The 24,370-nt window shown below is 42.8% G+C and overlaps 1 protein-coding gene across 1 annotated transcript in view; it reads left to right on the top strand.

Moving 5' to 3' along the window:
* The window catches only part of TDP1 (tyrosyl-DNA phosphodiesterase 1), a 39,083-nt gene that overhangs the window by 14,469 nt on the left and 244 nt on the right, over positions 1–24,370 (top strand). Inside the window, exons 7-14 of the mRNA XM_056851165.1 lie at positions 109–279; positions 2,056–2,134; positions 5,716–5,901; positions 6,404–6,452; positions 9,256–9,322; positions 10,415–10,522; positions 11,625–11,727; positions 16,686–16,791. Of these exons, the coding sequence (XP_056707143.1) occupies positions 109–279; positions 2,056–2,134; positions 5,716–5,901; positions 6,404–6,452; positions 9,256–9,322; positions 10,415–10,522; positions 11,625–11,727; positions 16,686–16,791 (869 nt within the window). The remainder of the gene's footprint in view (positions 1–108; positions 280–2,055; positions 2,135–5,715; positions 5,902–6,403; positions 6,453–9,255; positions 9,323–10,414; positions 10,523–11,624; positions 11,728–16,685; positions 16,792–24,370) is intronic.

Raw genomic sequence — 24,370 nt, 5'->3', positions numbered from 1 at the left:
ATTGTCACAGCTTAATTTATCAATTATTTGTTTACTAGACTATAGTAAACAAGTGCAGTACAGCAGTTTTGCAATGCAGCATTCATTCTTTTCGTGTTTATTTTCTAGCATATGGCTAAGTCCTTTATATCCAAAGCTGCCACCTGGAACTCTTGGATCTGCTGGTGAATCTCGTACCAATTTTAAGTCTGATCTGATCAGTTATTTGATGTCGTACAAATCCCCAACTCTCAATGAATGGGTTGAAGTAATCAAGCAACATGATCTTTCAGAGACCAGGTACATAATTGGAGCTACAGATACTTCTAAAAATAATTGTGTAAATTTACCACTGGATGCATATGTATTTGCAGGGAGCCTCAGGTAAGAATTCCTCTAGGAACAAAGTTGCTCTGAGTGAACATAGTGAACAGCGGGATCACTAAGCTGTCTTTGGTTTCTACTTTAGTTTCTGAAAAGATTTTTACATTTATAATGTCAAATTATTAACAAGGTAAATCATGTGTATTTTGGTCTGGTGCTTTTAAAGTGAGAGAACACAGGAGCCCATTTACACATGGAAACTTCCTTGACAGTAGTGGTATAAAATTGTTTTGAATTACACAGTAAAAATTAGAATTCAAGATAAGCAATATTTTATAACAATTCTTAGCTACATGATTACTTAAGGGAAAACAGGAACTGAATTTAGTTTGTAGTGAATAAATGGAAATAAATCTTACAACCAGATCTCAGAGGAGCTCCTTGGATCTTTGCATTCTGGTGTAGCTGCTGCTCCTCCACAAAGTGCATTTAAGATCAATATTCTTCTGAGGTTTTAAAGTTCAGTGGAAATTCTTTCTTTAGTGCAGAACAGCTGCCTGTAGATGAAGGTATGAATGCAGTTAACAAATATACACACTTTAAAAATCATAGTCGTTTTGTTAGGATCTTCAAGCAACTGTACTGGAGTCCTTGGATCTGGGTATTCTTCATTTCTAGACAACCATTTGACATCTTTCCTTTCTTTGTGTTATTCCTTAAGCACCTTAAAGTGTGTGTAAGGTATAATATAGAGTTGGGTTTTTTTTGCGAAACGCAGGGACTCCTTTGAAGAGGTGTAGTGACAGCTGGGTGGATAAATTAAGACCTGGTAAAGATAGAGAAGGGTGCCACAGTTAAATGTAGATTTAATAGATTATCCCAGTCATGGTGGTCTGCATTATTTACAAACTGTTAATGCTGGTAAGTCTGTTCATAAAGCTGTATATATTGAAATAAGCACACAGTTCTGGAACAGCAACATTGCCTGATCGCTGTGGCCTGTGAGGAGCGGTTAAAACGCTTAGGGCTCTTTAGCTTGGAAAGAAGGAGGTTAAGGGGAGATATGATAGAAGTCTATAAAATTATGCATAGTATGGAGAAAGTGGATAGCTTTTCTCCCTCTCAATACTAGAAGGCGGGGGTCATCTGCTAAAGCTGGTGGGTGAGCAATTCAAAACATATATAAGGAAATATTTTCACACAACTCATAGTTAAATTGTGGAACTCCCTGCCCCAGGACGTAGTGATGGCTGCCAACTTGGAAGGCTTTAAGAGGGGAGTGGACATGTTCACGGAGGATAGGGCTATCCATGGCTACTAGTCAAAACGAATACTAGTCATGGCGCGTACCTATTCTCTCCAGGATCAGAGGAGCATGCCTATTATGTTAGGTGCTGTGGAACACAAGCAGGATGCTGTTGCAGTCATCTTGTTTGTGGGCTTCCTTGAGGCACCTGGTTGCCCATTGTGTGAACAGACTACTGGACTTAATGGGCCTTGGTCTGCTCCAGCATGGCTTTTCTTATGTTCTTATGTCCTTAAATGCCTGTGGGAATAGAGCTAAAATTAAGACATTAAATGAAACATGATTGCTAAACATACAATTTTGGAAAAAGCAATTTAACCGGGACAATAGCAACTTCAAAATGATTTTCCTCTGCCTCTCTTTATACCTCTGAAATGTATAATAACACAAATTGATGCAATTTCCCCTAATTTTGTACATGGCATCTTGCATGTATTTTTCTCTAGAGTGTATCTTGTTGGGTCCACTCCGGGTCGATACCAAAACAATGACAAAGAAAAATGGGGTCACCTTAGGCTAAGAAAGGTACTGATTTTGATGTCCCGTTGTCTGGTCTTTTCTTTGTCTTGTGTATGTGCTGTTAACCTTGATCACTTCCCACACAATTCTTTGGTAGCTCTTGAAACGGATAGGAGTGATCAGCCTTGAATCTTGCTACACATAAGTAAATGGTACATAATAAAATATTTGGGTTTGTATTTCTGTTCTGCTCCTGAAGTAGGTTGCTTGCATATACAGCACTTATTATTTTAAAGGAGCTTCAGCTAAGCAGCAGTTCAGTGTCCGCAAATAACCTGCCAGGAATATGCCCGTACTGCGTGGAACCCCGCTTCTATAACACAGAGACAGAAATTGCATTCCCAGTTGGAGTGTCAAAGGCAGAGTTCATTTTTGTGCTGAATGTTGAAGAAATAATGTAACTTGGGATTCGGCCTAGATTTTGTGGCATGAATAACAAACCCCATACGTAATGACAAACCATGATTTGCTATGGAAACAAGCCTGCCCACTCCCTCTCTCATCCTCCTTGGGCATGGGTAAGGAGGCTTGTTTCAATTTCAAAATCCAGTGATGGCTTGTCCTCTGCCTCCCACCCAGATTTCCAAACCACATCCAGGTTTGGTGGATAGAGAACAACCCCTCATTTGTGATGTGGACATTACAACAAACTATAATTTGTTGTGGAAGCATGTAATTGGCCAAGGTCTGTGGTGACTGGGGGACCCCTTGTTTCCCCAAAGCAAGGGCGAGTGTATATTGGAAGCCCCAAAAACTAGGGAAGGAAATAATGTCTTGGGATGCTGCCCACCATCCATTAAAAACTTTACTGGGCAGAATGAATGTAGAAACTGTGTGTCCCTTTGTCAGGATCTTGGAGAACAAATTGTGTGAGTTGTGGTAAAATTACGTTGATACAGGGTGCAATAACAGAGAGTGTGTATGTGTCGGTGGGCCTCAAACATTCAGGCCTGGAGCCTGTCATAGTCTTAGAAAGATTTTGAGTGTGGCAGTTGGCCACACACTGAGTAGCACTTGGGCTCTATGGAACTGGGTGCTCACACAGTTGTCCACATATATATGTACCCTGCTACTAGCTCATGTGTTTAGAGGAGCTCCCGTCCATGGAAGGTTATGCCACCATGAGTTAGTCCTATGGTGTCTCACAACCTGCTGTTTCTTGCTATAGTATATTAAAACAGCTTCCATGGCATAAAAAAGATTTTTTAAAAAATCTCTGCAGCTTTATAGCTGTGATTTAGCACTAATATCTATAGTGAACAGAACACATGATGAGGGAAGGGATTTGCAGCCTAGAATTGGTATTAGGGTAGTGCACAAACACCTAGTTTCTTTAAATGAAACAAAATCCTCTGGGTCAGATGAATTGCATCCAAGGATAATCAAAGAACTTGCAGATGTAATTTCTGAGCCGCTGTCCATTATTTTTGAAAAGTCTTGGCAAACAGGTGAGGTGCCAGGAGATTGTAGACAGGCAAATGTTGTCCCCATCTTCAAGAAGGAGAAAAAGGAAGATCCGGGTATCTACCGACCCATCAGCTTGACTTCTATACCAGGAAAGGTTTTTTAACAAATCATCAAACAATCAGTCCTTAAGCATTTAGAAAGGATGGATCTGATTCACTAAGAGCCAGCATGGGTTTCTCAAGAATAAGTCATGCCAGACTAATCTTATCTCCTTTTTTGAGAAAGTTACTACCTTGCTGGATCAGGGAAATGCTGTAGACATAGTTTATCTAGATTTCAGTAAGGCTTTTGATAAGGTTCCACATAGTATTCTAGTTGACAAATTGGGAAAACGTTGTTTAGATCCTATTACTGTTAGGTGGATCTGTAACTGGTTGACAGATCGCACCCAAAGAGTGCTAGTTAATGGTTCCTCATCCACTTGGAGAGAAGTGACTAGTGGAGTTCCTCAGGGATCTGTGCTGGGCCCTGTGTTGTTCAACATCTTTATAAATGATTTGGATGAAGGAATAGAGGGGATGCTTATTAAATTTGCAGATAATACTAAATTGGGAGGGGTAGCAAATTCGGTAGAAGACAGAGCCAAGATACAGGATGATCTTGACAGGCTGGAGAATTGGGCTAGAACTAATAAATACACTTCAACAAAGACAAATTTAAAGTTCTGTATTTAGGTAGGAAAAATCAAATGCATAATTATAGTATGGGGAAGACTGGTCTGCGCAGTAGTGTGTGTGAAAAGGATCTTGGGGTTTTCATAGACCAAACACTGAACATGAGTCAGCAGTGTGATGTGGTAGCTAAAAAGGCAAATGTGGTCTTGGGCTGCATCAACAGAAGTATAGTGTCCAGATGGTACTGCTTTACTCCACTCTGGTTAGACCTCACCTAAAGTACTGTGTTCAGTTTTGGGCACCGCAATTTAAGAAAGATGTAGACAAGCTGGAACGTGTCCAGAGGAGGGCAACGAAGATGGTGCGGGGTCTGGAGACCAAGTCCTATGAGGAAAGGTTGAAGGAGCTGGGTATGTTTAGCCTGAAGAGGAGAAGACTGAGAGGGGATATGATAACCATCTTCAAGAACTTGAAAGAATGTCATAGAGAGGATGGTGCCGAGTTGTTTTCTGTTGCCCCAGGAGGTCGGACCAGAACCAACGGGTTGAAATTAAATCAAAAGAGTTTCTGTCTTGACATTAGGAAGAATTTTCTAACAGAGCAGTTCCTCAGGAGAACAGGCTTCCTCGGGAGGTGGTAAGCTCTCTTTCCCTGGAGGTTTTTAAGAAGAGGTTAGATGGCCATTTGTCAGCAATGCTCATTCTGTGACCTTAGGCAGATGATGAGAGGGAAGGCATCTTGGCCATCTTCTAGTCACTGGGGGTGTGGGGGGAGGTTGTGAATGTTCTGCATTGTGCAGGGGGTTGGACTTGATGACCCTGGTGGTCCCTTCTAACTCTATGATTCTATGAATCCAGTATGTAGGACTGGAAGAGACACTCATTCAAGCAAGTACCGTATATACTCGCGTATAAGCCGAGTTTTTCAGCCCCAAAAAAGGGCTGAAAAAGCTGAACTCAGCTTATACGCGGGTCAATATGGGAGGGGAGGGGAGGAGGGAGGGGGGAAACTTACTGCCGCCGCCGCTGGGCCCGCGCCGCTTCCTGCTGCCGAGAGCGGCCTGGGGCGGCCTCCTGCGGCTGCAGGGAGGCTGCCCCGGCCCCCGCCGGGCCGCGCCGCCGCTTCTCGCCGGCCGGGGCGGCCTGGGGGGGCCTCCTGCGGCTGCAGGGAGGCTGCCCCGGGCTGTGCCGCCGCCGCCGCCAGGCCCGCGCCGCTTGCTGCCGGGAGCCCACGTAAGCCTGCGGGGGGGGGGGTTATAAGCCGACCCTCGGCTTATACGCGGGTGCCTAATTTTTCCCAATTTTTGGGGAGAAATTAGGCACCTCGGCTTATACGCAGGTCGGCTTATACACGGGTATGTACGGTAGCTAGTCAGAGCGACTGACATTTAAGAAGAAGGAAATCTAGTTCCATGACATACCTTACCTGGTCAAGTTATACAGTTCAGCACAGTTTGATGTGCTAAAGTCATTTTTTTTGTGTTTGGCTTTATTTTCTCCCAAACAGCTTTTAAAAGATCATGCAATGCAAGTACCTGATGAAAATTCTTGGCCTGTAATAGGGCAGTTCTCAAGTATTGGATCCATGGGAGCTGACCAATCCAAATGGCTGTGTTCAGAGTTTAGGCAAAGTTTGGCCACACTAGGAAACAGTGCAAAGCCTCTAAAGAATCAAGAGGTTCCCATTAATCTGGTATGGATTGCTTTTTGTACCATTGTTAAAAAAAATACAGAAAATCAGTGCTGCTGCTAATTGACACATTTATATGATCTTGTTTTGTAATATTACTTTAAATGCTTCTGTTAAAAGGTAACTTCCCTAATGTATTTAAAGATTCTAGGTGCCCTTTAAAAGAGAGTGCTTTGATTAATTCAGTGGAATCTGAGCAGGACTCATTTTCTCGAAAATGATTCTCATGCTGTAGCACGGTCCCCTGACAAACATTCCTAGCTTATTGCTGTTTCACTTTGTTCAACAATCTGTAGCCTTTGTTCTTTTTTCACTTTTGTAAAGCAAAACCATTGAATGCTACTGTGTTATTAGTAATTTTTGAGATTAATGATGATGTTGCATGCCTTTTAAATCCAGAGAAGTAGTTATTAATCCATTGGAGCAAAAAATAAACAAGAGTCTTGTTGTACCTTAAAGACTGAAATTTTTACAGCTAACTTGTTTACTATATTTTGTTCTTTAGATTTATCCCACTGTGGACAATGTGAGGCAAAGTTTGGAAGGTTATCCAGGTAAAAAAAAATGTATAAATTTTTGTGTATAATGTAGAAAGCAAGGAGGCAAAATTAAATAGAATAAATGAGTGTTTTCTCAGAAATCATTTCTAAACAGTGTATGGCATTACTATGCTAGAGATTTATTTACAAAGCTTACAGTGACTAGCATTATTGTTGAATTCAACCTAAAACCAATAGTTGTACTTGGAAGAGATTTGACTAAATCATAATTATGCTTGTGTTCAGGGAACACTTTCCGAATATTGCCATAATACTGAGTATATAGAATCAGTTTGCTCTAATTAGCAATCAAGTAGTACAACACCGAGCTCGTCAAATTTTAGCTCTGGCAAAGAGCTGAGTCTGTTAATATTCTTGGTCCTTGGGCTGTTTTCTGAAAGCAAGTATCCTCCTATTATAGGTGTCCTCCATTGCCCTACCCAAGACTGTCTGGAATGTCTATCCTTTGGAATGTCTGAACCTTTGAGACTCTCTCTCACTAAACTACAATTTTACAGCAGATGCTGGTATATTGGATTACATTAATTTACAGACTCTACCCTGAAAATGTATTGGAATCTGTGTATGCCATATTGATTCCTTTTGTGCATATAACTGGATTTTCCACTATAAATACAGAACAGTACTAAAGTGTACAAGGTTTAAAAAATATATATAAATTGACCCTGGACTTTGGGCTCATATTGTGGTCTGCCAGGCCTTTCCTCTTGCTGCCATTGATTTGTGGAGGATGGGATGGCAGTCTTTGTTCCCTGTGTGTTCTTTGTATTGCTTGTAGTGCAGAGATGTGCTGCAAAGGGTTGCAATGCTTTAATCTAGTGTAAATGTGCAGTGGCCTCTGTTTCAGCTGCCGAAAGCTTTCTAGGTTCAGCTTTGGCTTCTTATGAGAAATCTACCTATTTATTTAGATTTAGAGCCAAACAGTTTAAAGCATAACACTGAATTAAAATATTGTCGAAGGCTTTCACGGTCAGAGTTCATTGGTTCTTGTAGGTTATCCGGGCTGTGTAACCGTGGTCTTGGAATTTTCTTTCCTGACGTTTCACCAGCAACTGTGGCAGGCATCTTCAGAGTAGTAACACTGAAGGACAGTGTCTCTCGTTGTCAAGTGTGTAGGAAGAGTAACATATAGTCAGAAAGAGGTTGGGTTTGAGCTGAGTACTGTCCTGCAAAAGTCATGTGCTAATCATTGTCCTGTAAGTATCAAGAAAGTGTGCTAATGAGGGTGTGGTATGTTAATATGGAACCATTGTATCCTGAAGTGATCTGTTAATGTGTGAAATCCAAAGCTAATCTGCATGGCTATTGTTGACTGTTGTCTTTGTTAGTCTGGAGGTTTTCAGAACAGGAAGCCAAGCCTTATTCATTCTTAAACTCTCTTCTTTTCTGTTAAAGTTGTGCTGATGTTTATGAATTTCAATGGCTTCTCTGTGCAATCTGACAAAATAGTTGGTAGAATTGTCCAGTCTTTCAGTGTCTTGGAATAAGACCCTGTGTCCTGTTTGTGTCAGTCCATGTTCAGCCACTGCTGATTTCTCAGGTTGGCCAAGTCCGCAGTATCTTTCATGTTCTTTTATCCTTGTTTGTATGCTGCGTTTTGTGGTCCCAATGTAAACTTCTCCACAGCTGCAAGGTATACGATATACTCCTGCAGAGGTGAGGGGGTCTCTTTTGTCTTTTGCTGATCATAGCATTTGTTGTATTTTCTTGGTGGGTTTAAACACTGTAACCTACAAGAACCAATAACACTGAATTAACAGGTGACATCAGTTTTTTGGCTGTTTCCCAAACAAATCCTACCACAAGACTGGAACCACCACCCTTTACTAGAGGGGGTATGACAGCTCCCCACTGGGGCACATGCTGCTCTCTCCCCCCCCCCCGCCCCCCCTGTTAAGAACGGTCCCTCCCACTCACTAAAAGTACAATGAAGAAGAAGAAGAGTTGGTGTTTATATGCCGATTTTCTCTACCACTTAATCAAGAATCAAACCGGTTTACAATCACCTTCCCCTCCCCACAACAGACACCCTGTGAGGTAGGTGGGGCTGAGAGAGCTCTAAGAGAACTGTGACTAGCCCACGGTCACCCAGCTGGCTTCATGTATAGGAGTGGGGAAACCAACCTGGTTCACCAAATTAGAATCCACCACTCGTGTAGCGGAGTGGGGAATCAAATGCAGTTCTCCAGATTAGAGTCCACCGTTCCAAACCACTGTTTTTAACCACTACACCACACTGGCTCTCTTAATGGCATCTTAAGACCTACTTGAATAGTTTGGAGAACAGAAGGCAACTTTCGTTGTTTTGTCTTTTGGTTATGTATGCCCTTGTGTACAAGATTAGCATCTATATATGGTATTATTAAATTGTCGTGTACTGTCGTAATCTTTTCATATGTATGGCAAAGCCAGAACACGTAGTGTATGAATGCACGCTCCACTAATGTAAACCAGCAAGTTCCTATCGCAGGCACTTTTATCTAGACCTGTTTCAATTGACTGATTCATCTTGATTTGACTTGATGTGCTGCAATTCCCATTTGACATAATTGGATAGAATCTGCATATAGAGTAGTCTTTTTAAAATGCTGGAGTGTGAACAATTTGCAAATATTCCTACTAAATCTATTTCTTTTTTTCTTTTCTTCTTTTTGGTGATGAAGAAAGCTGGTTTTATTTTTCTTTGAAGGGAATATTTTGGAGTAAAATGTAGATAATCGCCACTCCATTATTTAATGAGATTCCATTTCAGTGGCACGTTTAACTGTGACTAAGTGATCTTCTCTTTCTCTTGCAGCTGGTGGTTCTCTTCCATATAGCATACAGACTGCACAGAAACAGCTTTGGCTGCACTCTTACTTCCAGTAAGTTGCACAATCTTTGTTGTTCCTCTTTCTTCCACAAGTTTATTTTAGCCAACTCAAATAACCATAAACACATTAAAACATAAACTAAATATAACAATGTATATGAAACTTGCCATTCAAAATTACAATTATGTTGTCAACCTCATTGAATTACATTACTCTTTGACTATCACATATTCCATATCAGTTATCACATTTATTACTTATTGCCTAAAACTTATTTTATCTAAGTTTGATTCAGTTCTGTTCCAAATTTCTAACTATATAATTTTAAAAGGCACTACTTTCCCTCCCGTTTCTTTTTTAATTCTGTTTTCCCATCTTATTTCTGTTGGGTTATAATCTGCCAACGTCTTTGGCAAAATTTCTGCTTTCTCAACTGTAGTGATTGTTTTTGAGATCCAACACATGTTTGTTCTTGAATACGATTGCTGTCTGTTCCGAAAAATACATAATATCTTTCCTGTATAAATTAAATTTGTGAGATATAGGTTAGACAAACTTTGGGATGTTCAGTTAAAATTTCATGTAAATTGAGATTTCATATATAATCTTAAAGGCTATTTTTCCCCAACCTGTTGATTTATGAAAGCTACAGCCTAAGAGGTATTTTATGCTCTAAATCATCCCACAACGATGAGGTGCCGGGATACACTTTTCTTTTTTCTTGGGTAGTTTTTGTTTTTTAAAAAAGCCATCCTAAGTGTTTGAACAAGAATAATTTATCACTCCCTAACAAGATAAACGTTTAGAAAATTATGGCCTGGACCCAAAGAACCATATGTGTACGCATTCATGTGCATGGGTGTGATTGCTGTGATTGACAGTTTCTCCATGCTGTATTCCTTTATGCCACCTCAGATTTCTCTGCAAAGGGTCACCTGACCTTTGAGAGGAGCTTCTTGGGCAGGGACCCAAAGGAGGGCAGAAAAGCTTTGGTGATTGATTTCTCTTGTACTCAATGCATCCCTTAGTTGAAGATGGTAAAAATCACTTCTAGCCATGGCTTGCCAGCTGGGGATAGGGTAGATTTGAAACTTCATTATGTGTGGCTTCACCCCAGTCTTCCTTTTTTTTTTTCCACTTGAGCAAATGGTCAGCTGAAACTTCAGGTCGTAGCCATGCCATGCCTCACATTAAGACTTACATGAGAGTATCTCCAGATTTCCAAAAGATTGCATGGTTTTTAGTTACAAGGTAAGTCTTCTGTTAGTAGGTAAGGTTTCTTCCCCCCACTTCTGCTTCAGTGATCACTTAGGCCCCCATTCATTTCACATGTAAAGATGAAAAAAAATCTCCATTAAGCCATTTGAGATCTTTATCCCTTGTCATGGAGATGATCCCTCTTTTAGAATTCCACGAATGAAGTCTTGTCATCTTCGTTCTTCCAATCTGGGAAGTCAGGGTTGGGTTCAAATTGCAGCCACAAAACTTTCTTATGAGGATAACATATCTCTGAAAATAGTTTCAGAGGATAGCCATGTTGCAGTAGACTTTCCAAAAGACTTTCAGGATATAAGCTTTTGAGAATCAAAGCTCTTTTTATTAGATACGAGTAGGAATGGAGATCTATGTGATAATATCCCAGTAAGAAGGTGGGAGGAGTGTTGTAAAGAATACTTGTAAAGATTGCTAAGGTACAATGCATATTGTAATCAGCTTGATTAGAGCAGAGGGGGCAGAAAATTAGGATCTGTAGTGAGAAAAGAATCCTATTTCCCTATTCAGTGCTGGAGGGGTCCATTGTTCTAAACTTGTGAATGAACTCAACTTTGTCAATCTCAAATTGTAATTTTCCCTTGAAGCTTCTCTGTTTGAGGACTGCCAGTATTAGGTCAGCATTGGAATCACTTGGAATTTTAAAGTGCTCTCCCACTGGTTTCTGAGTGTTGAGGTTTTTAATGTTGGGTCCATTTATTTTTTTGCATAAAAACTGACCAGCTATCTCTGAAAATATGTACAAATGCACTTAAAAGGCAGAATTCACAATACCTTGCACATCTAAAAAGTAGAATTCTTCAGAAGCCACATTCTGCACTGACAGCTATGTGCATAGGAACCATTTGTTGGATGTTTATTGTACCCACTCTCCAAGGAGCTTAGGTTGGCATACATATACATTCTCCTTTTCTTAGCCTAACTTCAGTCCTGTGAAATATGTTACCTAGTGAGCTTCCTGGCAGAGTTGGACTACATTCCAGGGTGACCTGGGTTTAAATCCCAACCCTCAAGCCACTACATATACTTTTGCTATCAACAGCCATGGGTGTGCTTCAACCAGAATTGTTTATCCCTACAGTGCCAATCTTTCCAAGGCTGCTTGGGGAGCATTTGAAAAAAATGGTGCCCAGCTGATGATCCGATCGTATGAGCTAGGAGTACTCTTCTTGCCTTCAGAATTTGTGAGTTCATCTGTATCCCAGACAGTATTACATTTGGTTACATGTATTTTTATGGCTGATTGAAAATGGAAACCGGTCAGGGAATTAAGGCCGGAAAAAGTTAGTATTAGGGTAAGAGGGCAAAAATGCCTAGTCCCATGTAAGAAAATGGGATTGGATGGCTATAACCTACTTCTGCTGGTGAAAAAGGAAGAAGGGATGGCCTTTGACCACCCAGAAAAGCGATGATGGGAATCATGGGAGCTACATGTACAAAAGCAGTGAGGACTTGTCCTAGGCAGGAGAATTGGGTGGGATTGAGTCAAAAAGCTGGCAGGATTCTACCCATTGTTAGTCACCAGGCATGTTCCATTAAGGAGCTTCTTCAGAAAATAAATAAAAATTGAGACTGATTTTACTTTTTATTCACAAATGTGAAATATAGTACCAGTTTCGATTCTTTTTATAATAATTTGTAGTCTAATCCCCATTTAATGGGGAGTGCAATCAGAACCACTTTTTCCAGCTGTATTGGCTCCTAATTATTTTTAAGCATGGGAATATTCTAGAATGTTCGTATGACATCAATAGGAGCAGATTTTTTAAAATACGAATTTGATCTTCTAGCTCTTTTCTCATGATTAGACTTAAGTTAGCAATTTTTATGGAGGATTTCAACCTTGATTGTTTGATCAGTTAGAATGGTTTTACTCATCTAAAAAAGCTGCTTGATTAATCTGGAGTACATTTCTGGAAATTGTTAGTCATATTTAATGCAAAAGCTAACAAAAATGTAGGTGGCAGGAAGCTATCTTAGAAGATCTATTTTCCTCTTACAAAGATATGCTTCTCGACATGATGCTTACTCAAACATCACTCATGCACATCAGGTAAAAACCATGGAAAGTGTGCTTTTACATTCAGAGGTATTTTATTCCAATGCAAATCAATATAGATTAAGTTGATTTATTAGATGATTTTTAATGAGATCACTAAAATTTGACAGCCCTATTTTAAAATGTAGAGGCCAGACACATGCCATGTCTTCAAATAACAAACTAATGAAAGCATTAATTTCTTTATTTGTTATCAGGTACGTTTTATTGTAAGGTACGTTTTCTATCAGTGGGCGAAACAATTTGTTACCTGATCAGATTCCACTGGGCCAAATGCAAGTCACTTGATAGTTCTGTGCCTTTTGAGAAAGAAGTGCATGTCGAGAACCTTCATTAGTTAAGAGCAGAAACACTTATTTATCAGAGTGACTTTCTGAACTGTACTTTCAGAAAAAGACTAAAAGGAAAATTAGAGGAAATGGGAAAGAGGTGAAGTCTGTGGAATAAGTGAATTAAAAGGTATGGAACTAGACCAGATAAGAGATGAAAGTTTAATAGGCTATATATGCAGGTAAACAAAAACTGAACATGAACACATATGAAGCTGCCTTATAATTAGTCCATCAAGGTCAATATTGTCTATTCAGCTGGCTCTCCAGGGTCTCAGGCAGAGGCCTTTCATTTCACTTACTACCTGGTCCTTTTAACTGGAGATGGCAAGGATTGAACCTGGGTCCTTCTGCATGCCAAGAAAATGCTCTACCACTGAGCCATAGCTCCTCCCCATGAGGAAGAATGCCTAACAACAAATTAATGGCACTTTCCCCCCTATGGCCCTCCTGAATTTTGGAGTACTTTAGATCAGGGGGTGGGCAGAAAGACACTTGGGAGTGACCAGTCACTCCCCAAGCAACTAAAGGTAGCTCTCCTCCCATTCTCCAGTGCTGCTGTAGTTACCTTTGAAGTTGCCACAGTGGCTTCTCTCCTCTTTCATGTGAAGGAGGATGCATAGCTATGCACGCACCCTTGCTCCAGATGGGAAAATAACAGCACCAGGGCCCTTTCCACCTGCTCCTTCACCAGTGTATGCGCACACACCCATACACATGCAGCCTTGCTCTGGAAAGGAAAGGAGTGTACTGGTAACTCCTCCTTGTTTCATCAACTCGTTTGCCTTGCATCAAATACCACTTCCAGCAAATACACAGAGGTTTATATTTTCCCCTGAAGCACAAATTACAATGGGGGGGTCAGTTGCTCTGGGAAAACAGCAGAGGGAGGGTGTCCTTGCCTGAGCACACCTGCTCTGAAACGCTGTATTTTTGTGCAGTCTGGCTTTTTGTGACTGGCTGGGTGCTGTGGCAGTCACAAAACGTTGGAAGGCTGCAGGCCAGACATCTTTCCCACAATGGAGGGAGCTGTTTCTGAATGGGTGGTCCCTGCAGGCACACAAGTAGAAGAAGAAAAAGAGTTGGTTTTTATACGCCGAATTTCTCTACCACTTAAGGAAGAATCAAACCGGCTTTCAATCACCTTTTCTTCTCCTCCCCGCAGCAGACACCTTGTGAGGTAAGTGGGGCTGAGAGAGCTCTAAGAGAGCTGTGACTAGCCCAAGGTCACCCAGCTGGCTTCATGCGTAGGAGTGGGGAAACCAACCTGGTTCACCATATTAGCGTCCACTGTTCATGGGAGGAGTGGGGAATCAAACCTGATTCTCCAGATCAGATTCCACTTCTCTTAACCACTATACCATGCTGGCTCTTTTGAAGCATGTTTTAGCTCCAGTGAAGTACCGGAAAGCCAGGGTTGGCTCTCTGCTTTGTATAAGAAGTGTTTCTTCAAAGAAGCAAATGAGCACCAGGAAACCCATCAGTGAGCATCATGGTGCCTGTGGACACCTTGTTGGGAGTCACTGCAGTCATACATTATCTTCAACCTTTTCAGACTTGGCACCTATTTTTAATTTTTCTTACTGCATATATCTTTCATTTTCTCACTTGATCTAATTGCAGGTCAGAACACACCAATTGGAGGCTAATTATTTGGTTAGTTATTTTTATTTACATCATTTAAAAAAGCCTTCTTTCCATCAGTGATTCAAAGCAAACATCCTCTTAACATGGGCCAGGATCAAAGCAGAGAGCCCGCATTCGTGGAATGCTTCCCTATGTGCTTGGAGAGACAGTGGATGTACCCATCCATCTGTAGTTCCTCGTACCACATCTAATTCCACTCGAGAGTCCCCTAACCAATAGGAGTAACTTTTCAGGGGAACAGGAGCTGCAGTAGGAAGTGGGATTTTTAAAAAACCCTGCACGTGAATTTAGATTGCAGTCTTTAAGACACCATCAGTCAGTGCTCATCTTCAGCATAAATGCCTCTAGAACAGGGGTGGGGAACGTCAGGCCCAGGGGCCCGTATAAGGCCCACGAAATCATTTGGTCTGGCCATTCGTGAGTCCTTGCAGATCTCTAGCTCAGAAGGATCTCAGACTGGCGATCCGCCCCTTCCGTGGACAGGAATAGCTTCTTTTCAAGGATGATGTGAGTTTGTTTTGCCAAGAAAAAGAACCAGCTTTCCCATTTGCAGAAGAGTCATTAGCTATGGAGCTGCTAGAACCGCACAAGAAACTGTGTTAACTCTTTCCCGCCCAGGCCATGGAGAAGCATATGCCCTCTGTACTACAAGAGGATTGGGGGCGGAAGTGGCCACAATGGAGGGGTTAAAGGGGGCAGTGCCAGAATGCACGAGGGGGGGAGTTCTTAGCCAGTGTGTCCTCAGTTCATCCCTGCAGGTGGAGGTAACAGGAGCCAGCATAGAATCCGGCCCCGACCATGAGGCGCAGGAGCAACTTAAGCATGTGGCTGAAGTCTATGCCCGGCTGGTGCAATAGACAATCTTGTGCCACCAGGTGGGCAAGTGCACCACCGGTTGGATGCCTGCCCGCTTGCCCACGCTGGGGGGTTCATCTGGGCAGCTGCCTGCTTGGGGCTTGGTCGGTACCCCCTCTCCCTTTTGGTTCTTTCCCCTCTAAGTCCTGCAAAAGACGCGTAGGGCAGGAAAGTGCCAGATCTGGGTGTTACTGGACTGGGCTCGTTCGCCTACAAGCCCCAAGTGGCATGTCGCTCACTCCGTCTTCTGTTTACTGAATCTCTTGGGCCCAGCTGAAGACTGCAGAGCTCAAAAGCGAGTCGCTCTATGTGGCAGACACTCGGAGCCGTCTCCGGTCATGCCTCTTGGCTAAATATTTGACCAAATATAGCAGGCTAATTTTTAAGTTGATAATTTTGTATGTCCCTCGAATGATGTTATAAATATCCAAATGGCCCTTGGCAGAAAAAAGGTTCCCCACTCCTGCTCTAGAAGAAGAAGAGTTGGTTTTTATATGCCGACTTTCTCTACCACTTAAGGGAGACTCAAACCGGCTTACAATCACCTTCCCTTCCCCACAACAGACACCCTGTGAAGTGAGTGAGGCTGAGAGAGTGTAACTTGCCCAAGGTCACCCAGCTGGCTTCGTGTGTAGGAGTGGGGAAACAAATCCAGTTCACCAGATTAGCCTCTGCTGCTCATGTGGAGGAGTGGGGACTCAAACCCGGTTCTCCAGATCAGACTCCACTGCTCCAAACCACTGCTCTTAACCACTATACCACACTGGCTCTAGAGGGACTGACCAACTTGAACAAGATAAAGAATTACAAATGTACAGAAAATTGTTTGATCAGATGTCTTGAACCGCTGAATAAGCTATAAACACAACCACAAAGCACCAAACATTTGTTTAGTAGGGCATTTTTATAAACAAAATAGGGTTACTTCATAAAAGGCTGATCCAACAAAATGCATTGTGTTTCTGCTTTAACATGTTGTGTTTAATACTTGTGCTTTGTTTAGATAACAGGTCTGTTTCAAATTTCTGCACCCTACTCATGTTACATTGCTTATTAGAGTTATTGCCCGGTTGACTGCATTGATTTACATTGTGTAATCTGCCTTGAGTCTCAGTGCAAAAGGTGGACTATAAATAACATCAATAAAGCATTGGAACAGTGTGGAGCAATAGATATAACAAAAGCTGGAAGGAAAAGGAAACAAACAAAATTGCTTGACTGTAAGGCCATGTCTGTCTGCATTTTGTCACAGGGTCTGGATACTGGCTATTTCCAAGTTAAGGAAAGCCTGCTTTCTGATGAGCCAGCATCATTTCCTGTACCTTATGATCTGCCCCCGGAGAAGTATGAAAGTAAAGGTAAGACCTCCTTCTCAAATGCAGAGAACAAATTGGATAAATAAACTTAATACATCTAGAAGACATGGCCAAGTTCCAACAGCTGCAGACTCAGATAATATCTAATACTAGAGTTGCCCAGCACGTAAGACCATCTCTTAGAGAACCAGGTCCTCCACAGTATAAACAGCACCAGTGCTTTTTAAGGCTAACTGCAGCCGCTGCTCAGATCGCATGGCAAATATTCCATTGAATTGGTCTCTTACACAAAAACTCATGTTCAATTCCCACTCAGCCGTGAAGCTTCAAGCAAGTATACCACCTCTCTATTCTACCTCTCTACACATCTGCTGTCACTTTGTGTTATTGCTTCTGGCTGTAGGGCTGGCTAACAGTGTCCTCTGAGCTCCGCTGGAGAAGGCTAGCACAGAAGTGTAGCAAATAAACACCAGATTTTAGATCTGTGCATTCATTCTAGTAGAGATCCAATGTACTCTTAGCAGATAATGTAGAGAACAAAACAATACCATCAGAAACAAGCAGTAACATTGTAAGAGACAGGCACTCCCACAGCATCCCTAGAAACTCTGCCCTCCACCAATCATAACGTTTTGACAACTCCTCCCATGGTACTTATGCAAAAAAAGGCACCAATCAAAGTGTGCCAATGGTTGAGATGCCATGATGGTTCCACAAAACCCTTGGCCCATATTCTGCTCTCTCACACAGTGCATAAGCATGCTCCCAGGAATAGACAACACTTCTCATGACCCAGCAATTAGGAGGGCTGTGTGTAGAGCCCAGAACCTTCTCAGGAGAAGGGTTTGGATGCCACTGTGGCGTGAAATTATTCCACGGAGGTCACGTTACTACTGCCCACATCACATTTGTATTGGTATCTGTGGCGCTTTGAATGAGGCAGCTTCATTTGTTTCGTATGTCAGAGAGGGGAGAAAAGGAGCCACGTGGAAGAACGCATTCCACAACAGCCAGTTCAAAAGAGGCAGTACTGTCTGCTGACTGGTAGCTCTGGAAAAAAAGCAATGTTTTGAGAAGTGGGATGGATTAGACATCCACCCATAGGAGATGGAAATGTGTTCTCCAAGGGAAATCCCACTTCTTGGGTATCCCAATGACAATTTTCAAAAAGGGAGAAGCAGCTTGGGGTATCTCACTCCAGAGAATAACTCCCTAATCACATAGCTCTAGGAGCAGGAACAAAGGGCACTTGGGGAGGCCTGATGATTGCGCACGGAGTCTGGCTTCAGGCTCCAGGGGACCTCCCATTTTGCTAAGCCCTTTTCATCCCATTCAGCAACGCTTCCCATCACACTGTTTTGCTTGTTGTCTCCATAGACCCCATTAGCCATCTCACCCATCCTTCACATCCTGTAAACCCCCCTGTGTGGTTCCTTGTGTCAGTGGTACTCTGGAGCAGGGAGTTATGTGGACGTGGAGTGGCTGGGACCTTCTCCATAGCCCTTGCTGGAGATCCAGTGGCAAGGCCATGGGTTAGGTATAGACTCTTTGCCTTGGAGGGGTGTTGTGATGAATTCACTGCCCGCTTTTCAAATGTGTGCCCATCATGAGCAGAGATGAGGAATGAGGTGGTGGTTCATGTCATGGGAACAAGCTGTTGTCAGTGCTACATACTGACAAATGTCATTGCTCTGGTCATTGCTGCAGTACATAAGAATGTAAGAAAAGCCATGCTGGATCAGACCAAGGTCCATCAAGTCCAGCAGTCTGTTCACACAGTTGCCAACCAGGTGCCTCTAGGAAGCCCACAAACAAGACCACTGCAGCAGCATTGTCCTGCCTGAGTTCCAAAGCACCTAATGTAATAGGCATGCTCTTCTGATCCTGGAGTAGCCCTTCGTGCCATTGGTGTGGGAACAACCTTGTTCCTGTACATATTGGGTGATTGCTTATAAAGAGGCTAGAAGATAGATGGGGTGGTGCCAGATTTTGGGGACCCCTCAGCAAGATGCCTCAAGTGCCTCCCCTCTCAAGCATGTGGGTACACCTGCTCCTAGAAGCCTGACAGATGGGGAAACTTGCTACCCAGTGATGAACGGTGGTCAAGCAAGTACAGTGTCCTTGAAGTGCAGAGAGAGGAGGTGCTCTGTGGCCATGGGGCGAGTGCCACTTGCACCTTGGGTGATTGAGGGGAAAGAATGGGGCTGCCCATAAAATATGAGCATGGGCTCCTATCCAGTGAGCCTCCCCCTCTTGCATACTTTATGGGGTATCTGGTTCTAACAGCCCCAGTTGAAGCAGTGGAATTAAGGATCATGGTGAGTGTTTGTGTGAACTCACAAGCATGTAAAGGCATTGGAGAACTCACATGACTTAGACACCTGCCCTTCTGATGCTGGTTGGCTATGCAGAACTCTTCATTTGGTGATGGAATTGGTAAAAGGGTACTTTGCACAAAGTCCCCAGTAGTAATTCCGTAACTGCTGAGATATAGGGACAGAGTGATGTAGCCCCTTGCTATGTGAGTTGTTTTCTTGCTGACGTCCTTTGCACTGGAAGAGGAAGGCAGTCATCTGGGGCCCTCTGTTGACTCCAGATGGAGTATTTTAACTTACTCCACCCCTTTGCAGGTGAAAGATCCCAAGTGAGCTATGGTTCAGGCTCACACCATTCCTCAACCCTGTCCTACTCTCCCCCCCCCCTTGCTCTGGCAGAGTGCCACTGGAGTTAGGTATTTGGGGAATAGCCTTGCCCTGATAGCACAACACTGGTGTAATTTTTATTTTCACTGGCATGGCTTTGTGCTCCATCAGCACGGAGAGGTTTAATAGCAAAGCTGTTCTTCCTGGCACAAGGGCAAGAAGAGCAGGATTGTGCTGAAAGTCTCCTTTGCAGCTGTTGTCCTGTTCACCTTTGCTCTGCAAAGTAAATGTTGGGATACTTGATGCAGGCTGCTCAAATCTGAGTCTTAACGGATGGATAAGCCATCTTCAGGTCCTAATGATGGGAAAAACTGCTGGGCAGTCAGTTTCTTTTCTTCTTTTTTGAGAGTGGAAGACTTTGTAAATCTGCAAGTTTAGAAATTGATCTGTCATAGTTTTTTTCTGTTTAAAACACAGCAAATTGCTACAAAAATTTTTTACTTCCTATTACATGTATTTTTGTGTTGTACATGATAATAGTCAAATGTCTCATTGGTCCTTGTGAAGTAGATTAATACACTTAAGTATGAAATGATACGGTAATTTTTGTCAGTAACTGTAGCAATTTGACAGAAGATGCAGGCAAAAGAAAACCATTGTTCTATTCCCTTTTCTTCCCATTTCTCTTTCCTTTCACTATTCACATGGTAATTCTGGCAGTGGCTGGGTTTTCAAAGGCTGGTACATGTAAGCAGAAAACCCCCAGAATGTTTCTGAGAAGATTCTTTTCTAGAAAAAGCTTTGATTCTGGCTCTACCCTTTCTTTATCTCTTCCATCCCCCTCCATGTCTAAAACACTAAACCACACGAAGAAATGAAACAGCCAGAAGATTTTACCTGAAGAAAACCTGAAGTATATTTATTTATATGTGTTATAGCCTGCCTTTGTTGCTGAGAATAAAGGAAAATTACAGAACAGAGAAACAGTGCCATTACAGCATAAGATATCCAATGAACATTGCAGTTGGGCTGGGCTTACAGAATTGGTAGTCAAACTGCTTAGGCAAGGTGCAGTGGAATTACACAGGTATAAGTCAATGCAGTAAAACCAAGATGATACCTACATAAGAAAGGCCATGGTAGATCAGACCAAGGTCCATCAAGTCCAGCAGTCTGTTTTCACAGTGGCCAACAATGTAGCTCAATCACTGTGCATCACATGGAGTAATATTGGTAACCGGGAGGGGACTTGATCTGGTGGCCGAGCCATCTATCGCACTTGGAACCTGGGACCTTCTACATGCCAAGCAGATGCTCTTTCATGGAGCCACAGCTTTCCCCACTACAGGCATTGAGTTACAGTGCATACACGTAACAGATTTTACTGTAATAAGCCTAAAGGTTCTGTATTACTGCCGCTCTGTTGTTTGGATCTTCCAGCAAGCTTTCATATTATACCAAAATGGGGACAGAGGCTGCACTGGAAATCTGAACTAAAATGCACATCAGAAGTTGTTGATAAATCACAGAAATTTGATAACATGCTGTGCAGAAATTAAAAAAGGAAACAGCCTGTGCTAGCCGGCTTGCAATCTAAAGTAGAAGCATCGTAGCTGTCAGTGTGCTGCCAAGCCCTGTCCCCTGGTAGTTCAGTAGACAAAGCCATTCCACGCTCCTTCATCCCTCACTTTACCAGTGTGGGATTTCTGAGGCTCTTAACTAGTATGAGTAGCCTGTCTGGTGCTGCAGGACAGAGCATAGAGCTTGGCTAAGAAAAGCCCGGGCTTCTTAAATTCCCAGGGGATGGTCAAGGCAACTGATCCAAGTTCTTAATCTGTTTTATTGCATTCTGTTTACCGGAAGCTGCCTTAAACTTCAGAGTGCCATGTAGGAATACGTTAAAGAAATATGTCAAAGCACTGCTTCAAAGATGCATTGGAATTTATGGAAATGTGGACGACAGGCATTTTCCTAATCAAATGGGCCAAAGATGGTCTCTACATGAGGCCTGTTGATCATGCTACAACTGGCACCTTATGTGGGTGAAGTGGTGATTGGGTAATAAAGTACTGGAGATGGGGGTGAAAGATTTGCTGATAAAAATGAAGAAATGGGAAGAAATTCATCCGTATGTCAACCTAATGTGGGTGCTTCGGTTTTGCAAATAGGATATCTTTCTGGGCCTAGCCTGATCCAAAACAGACTTTGTATGTGTGTAAAGTGCTGTCAAGTCGCAGCCAACTTATGGCAACCCCTTTTTGGGGGTGTTCAGGGCAAGAGACTAACAGAGGTGGTTTGCCAGTGCCTTCCTCTGCACAGCAACCCTGGTATTCCTTGGTGGTCTCCCATCCAAATACTAACCAGGGCTGACCCTGCTTAGCTTCTGAGATCTGACGAGATCAGGCTAGCCTGGGCCATCCAGGTCAGGGCAAAACAGACTTTAGTCAGGTACAAAAAGGATTAGCAAGAAAAGGTATTCATGCCCTGGGACTGTTAAGTGTTAGAAGACATAAACCTTTTGTTTTTCAAAGCCTTCCCCTTACATTTTTGTTTGATGTACTGTTTTAAGGGTTTGTTTGTATTTTTGCCGTCAAGTGACAGCTGACTTATGTTGACTCCATAGGCTTTTCAAGGCAAGAAACTTTCAGAAATGGTTTGCCATTGTCTGTCTGTGTGCATAGTGACACTGGTGTTCCTTGGTGATCTCCCATCCAGGTACTAGCCAGGACCAACCCTGCTTAGCTTCTGAGATTGGGCTAGCCTTGGCTAATCAGATCAGGGCGGTTTTAAGGAATGGGCTTATTGAAACACAATGTAGCTTGGGGGGTGTTGGAAGAAGAACAAGTAATGTAAACCCAGTATCAAAAATTGAATACAGTTTATAAAATGGTACAGTACTGACACCATTGTTACATTTCTGTAGGATGAGCAAGCTACTAACTGTGTAGCTCTTTTCCTGCGTGTTTTACATTCTGATTCCTGAGCCAGGGTCAATTAATGTATTTTGAATACAGTGTACATATTTCCCACCCCCGCTGCTGTCCTGTTCGTTTTTCTCCCCCCTTGACTTTTTATTTGTTTCTACTGAGACTCACCATTAGATCATCTTTGAGTAAGAAGTAGCTTGCAATACTACCCATTCTTTGACCACAGCCCTGTGTTTTATTAGTGTTCACCTCTACCTTTATTAATTGTTCGCCTCTACCTTTATGCCTCAGTTAATTCTAATATAGAATTGTGAAGAGAAGTCATGTTTGTATGGTAAGGGAAATGTTTTCTTGATACTTTTTGCTGCCAGAACAAAGTTACTGTGGGCCAGTTCCTGCCAAGGCTGAAGTAGCTTTGTGCAAGGTTACAGAGAACACCGTATGCTGCAGGGTCAGCACTTTCTGTATCCATTTTTATGTGTCAAAGTGTGCTTTAGTAAGGTGGTCCCTTGTGTTCCTGGGGAAATAAAAGAAAAAGTTGGTGGCAGGGTGATAAGAGCTCTGTCTTGCAGACAAGCTATCATTTATTATACTTTAGCTTTATATCACCCACGCCCTGCCCCCAACTGCAGGGCTCGGGGCAGGTAACAACATGTCAAATATACATTTAAAATAGAGAAACCTTTACAATGGATTAAACCCCATAAAATAATACAAATAATAAAGATGGCACCTTAAGCTCCCAGCAGAGCTGACCCCCAAGACAAACAGACTCTCTGCATTGTAAGCGGGGAGGGGGACCACAGGGAGCATATAGAAGGGGGGGACTCCTCCCGGTGACCAGTCGATCTAATAGCGCAGCCTCAACCATGTGCCTGGTGAAACATCTCCACCCTTGCAGGCCCTGTGGAACTGGACCAGATCCACCAGGCAGAGGCCATGGCCCAAAAGGCCCCTTGGCCCTGGTCGAGGACTATCGGACTGCTCTCGGGCTAGGAACTTACAGTAGATTTTGAGAACTAGAACAAAGCATCCTTGGGGGGACATGTATGAGGGTCCCAGACCATTAAGGGCTTTAAAGGTTAAAACCAGCACCTTGAACCTGATCCAGAAGCGTATTGGCAACCAATGCCGTTGGCAGAAAGTAGGTTGAACAGAAACTCTCCAATGGACCCTTGCTAGGACCCTCGCAGCTGCATTCTGTACCAATTGAAGCTTCTGGAGTAGTCTCAGGGGCAGCCCTACATAGAGCGAGTTACAGTAATCCAGCCTGCAGGTGGCTATTGTATGGATCACTGTGGCCAGGCTGGATTGAGACAGATAGGGGACTAATTGCCGAACTCACTAAGGTGATAAAAAGCCATCCTGGTAACAGCCGACACCTGTTGCTCTGTGGTCAGTGATGCATTCAGGATGATAGGTACATAGGTCTGCCCTGACATGGATACTCCACGCTAGCCTAATCTTGTAAGCTAAGCAGAGTCAGCCCTGCTCAGTATTTGTATGGGACACTGCCAAGGAATACCAGGGTCACTACGCAGAGGCAGGCAATGGCAAACCACCTCTGAATGGCTCTGGCCTTGACAACCCTACAGGGTTGCTGTAAGTAAGCTGTGACTTGATGGCAAAAAACAAAACTATAGGTCTCCTATTGGCCAAGTGCTGCTAGTGCAATGGATGGATTTGGTAAGTGATGCTTAGGTAGCACACTGAAGATGTTCGTCCAGAATTGTTTTCTACTGTCGTAGCCAGTTGGGATTTTCCAAAGTTAAAGCTGAGGTTCTAGGAATTCCAACAAACTGTGGTTAAGTCACACTAGCTTTTGTGTTTATATCACTTAGTTCACTTATGAAATATGCTTATTTGTTGAGATTCCTGCTTTGGCTATGTGCCCCAGCCTCAAGCTCTGTGGTACAAGGATGATACACAAGAAAAAAAGACCATGTGCTTGTCATGAGGCCATAGGGATCAGTACTTCATTTCTGTTGGAAGGTACTGTGAATAATCTACTTACTGTTTCTAGATACCAGAACCCCGTAGTTAAGGGTCAAT

The sequence above is a fragment of the Euleptes europaea genome, chromosome 6, assembly GCF_029931775.1.
Source record: "Euleptes europaea isolate rEulEur1 chromosome 6, rEulEur1.hap1, whole genome shotgun sequence".
In the NCBI taxonomy this organism is placed as follows: domain Eukaryota; kingdom Metazoa; phylum Chordata; class Lepidosauria; order Squamata; family Sphaerodactylidae; genus Euleptes; species Euleptes europaea.
The sequence above is the reverse complement of the archived record's forward strand: the minus strand, read 5'-3'. Positions and strand labels throughout refer to the sequence as shown.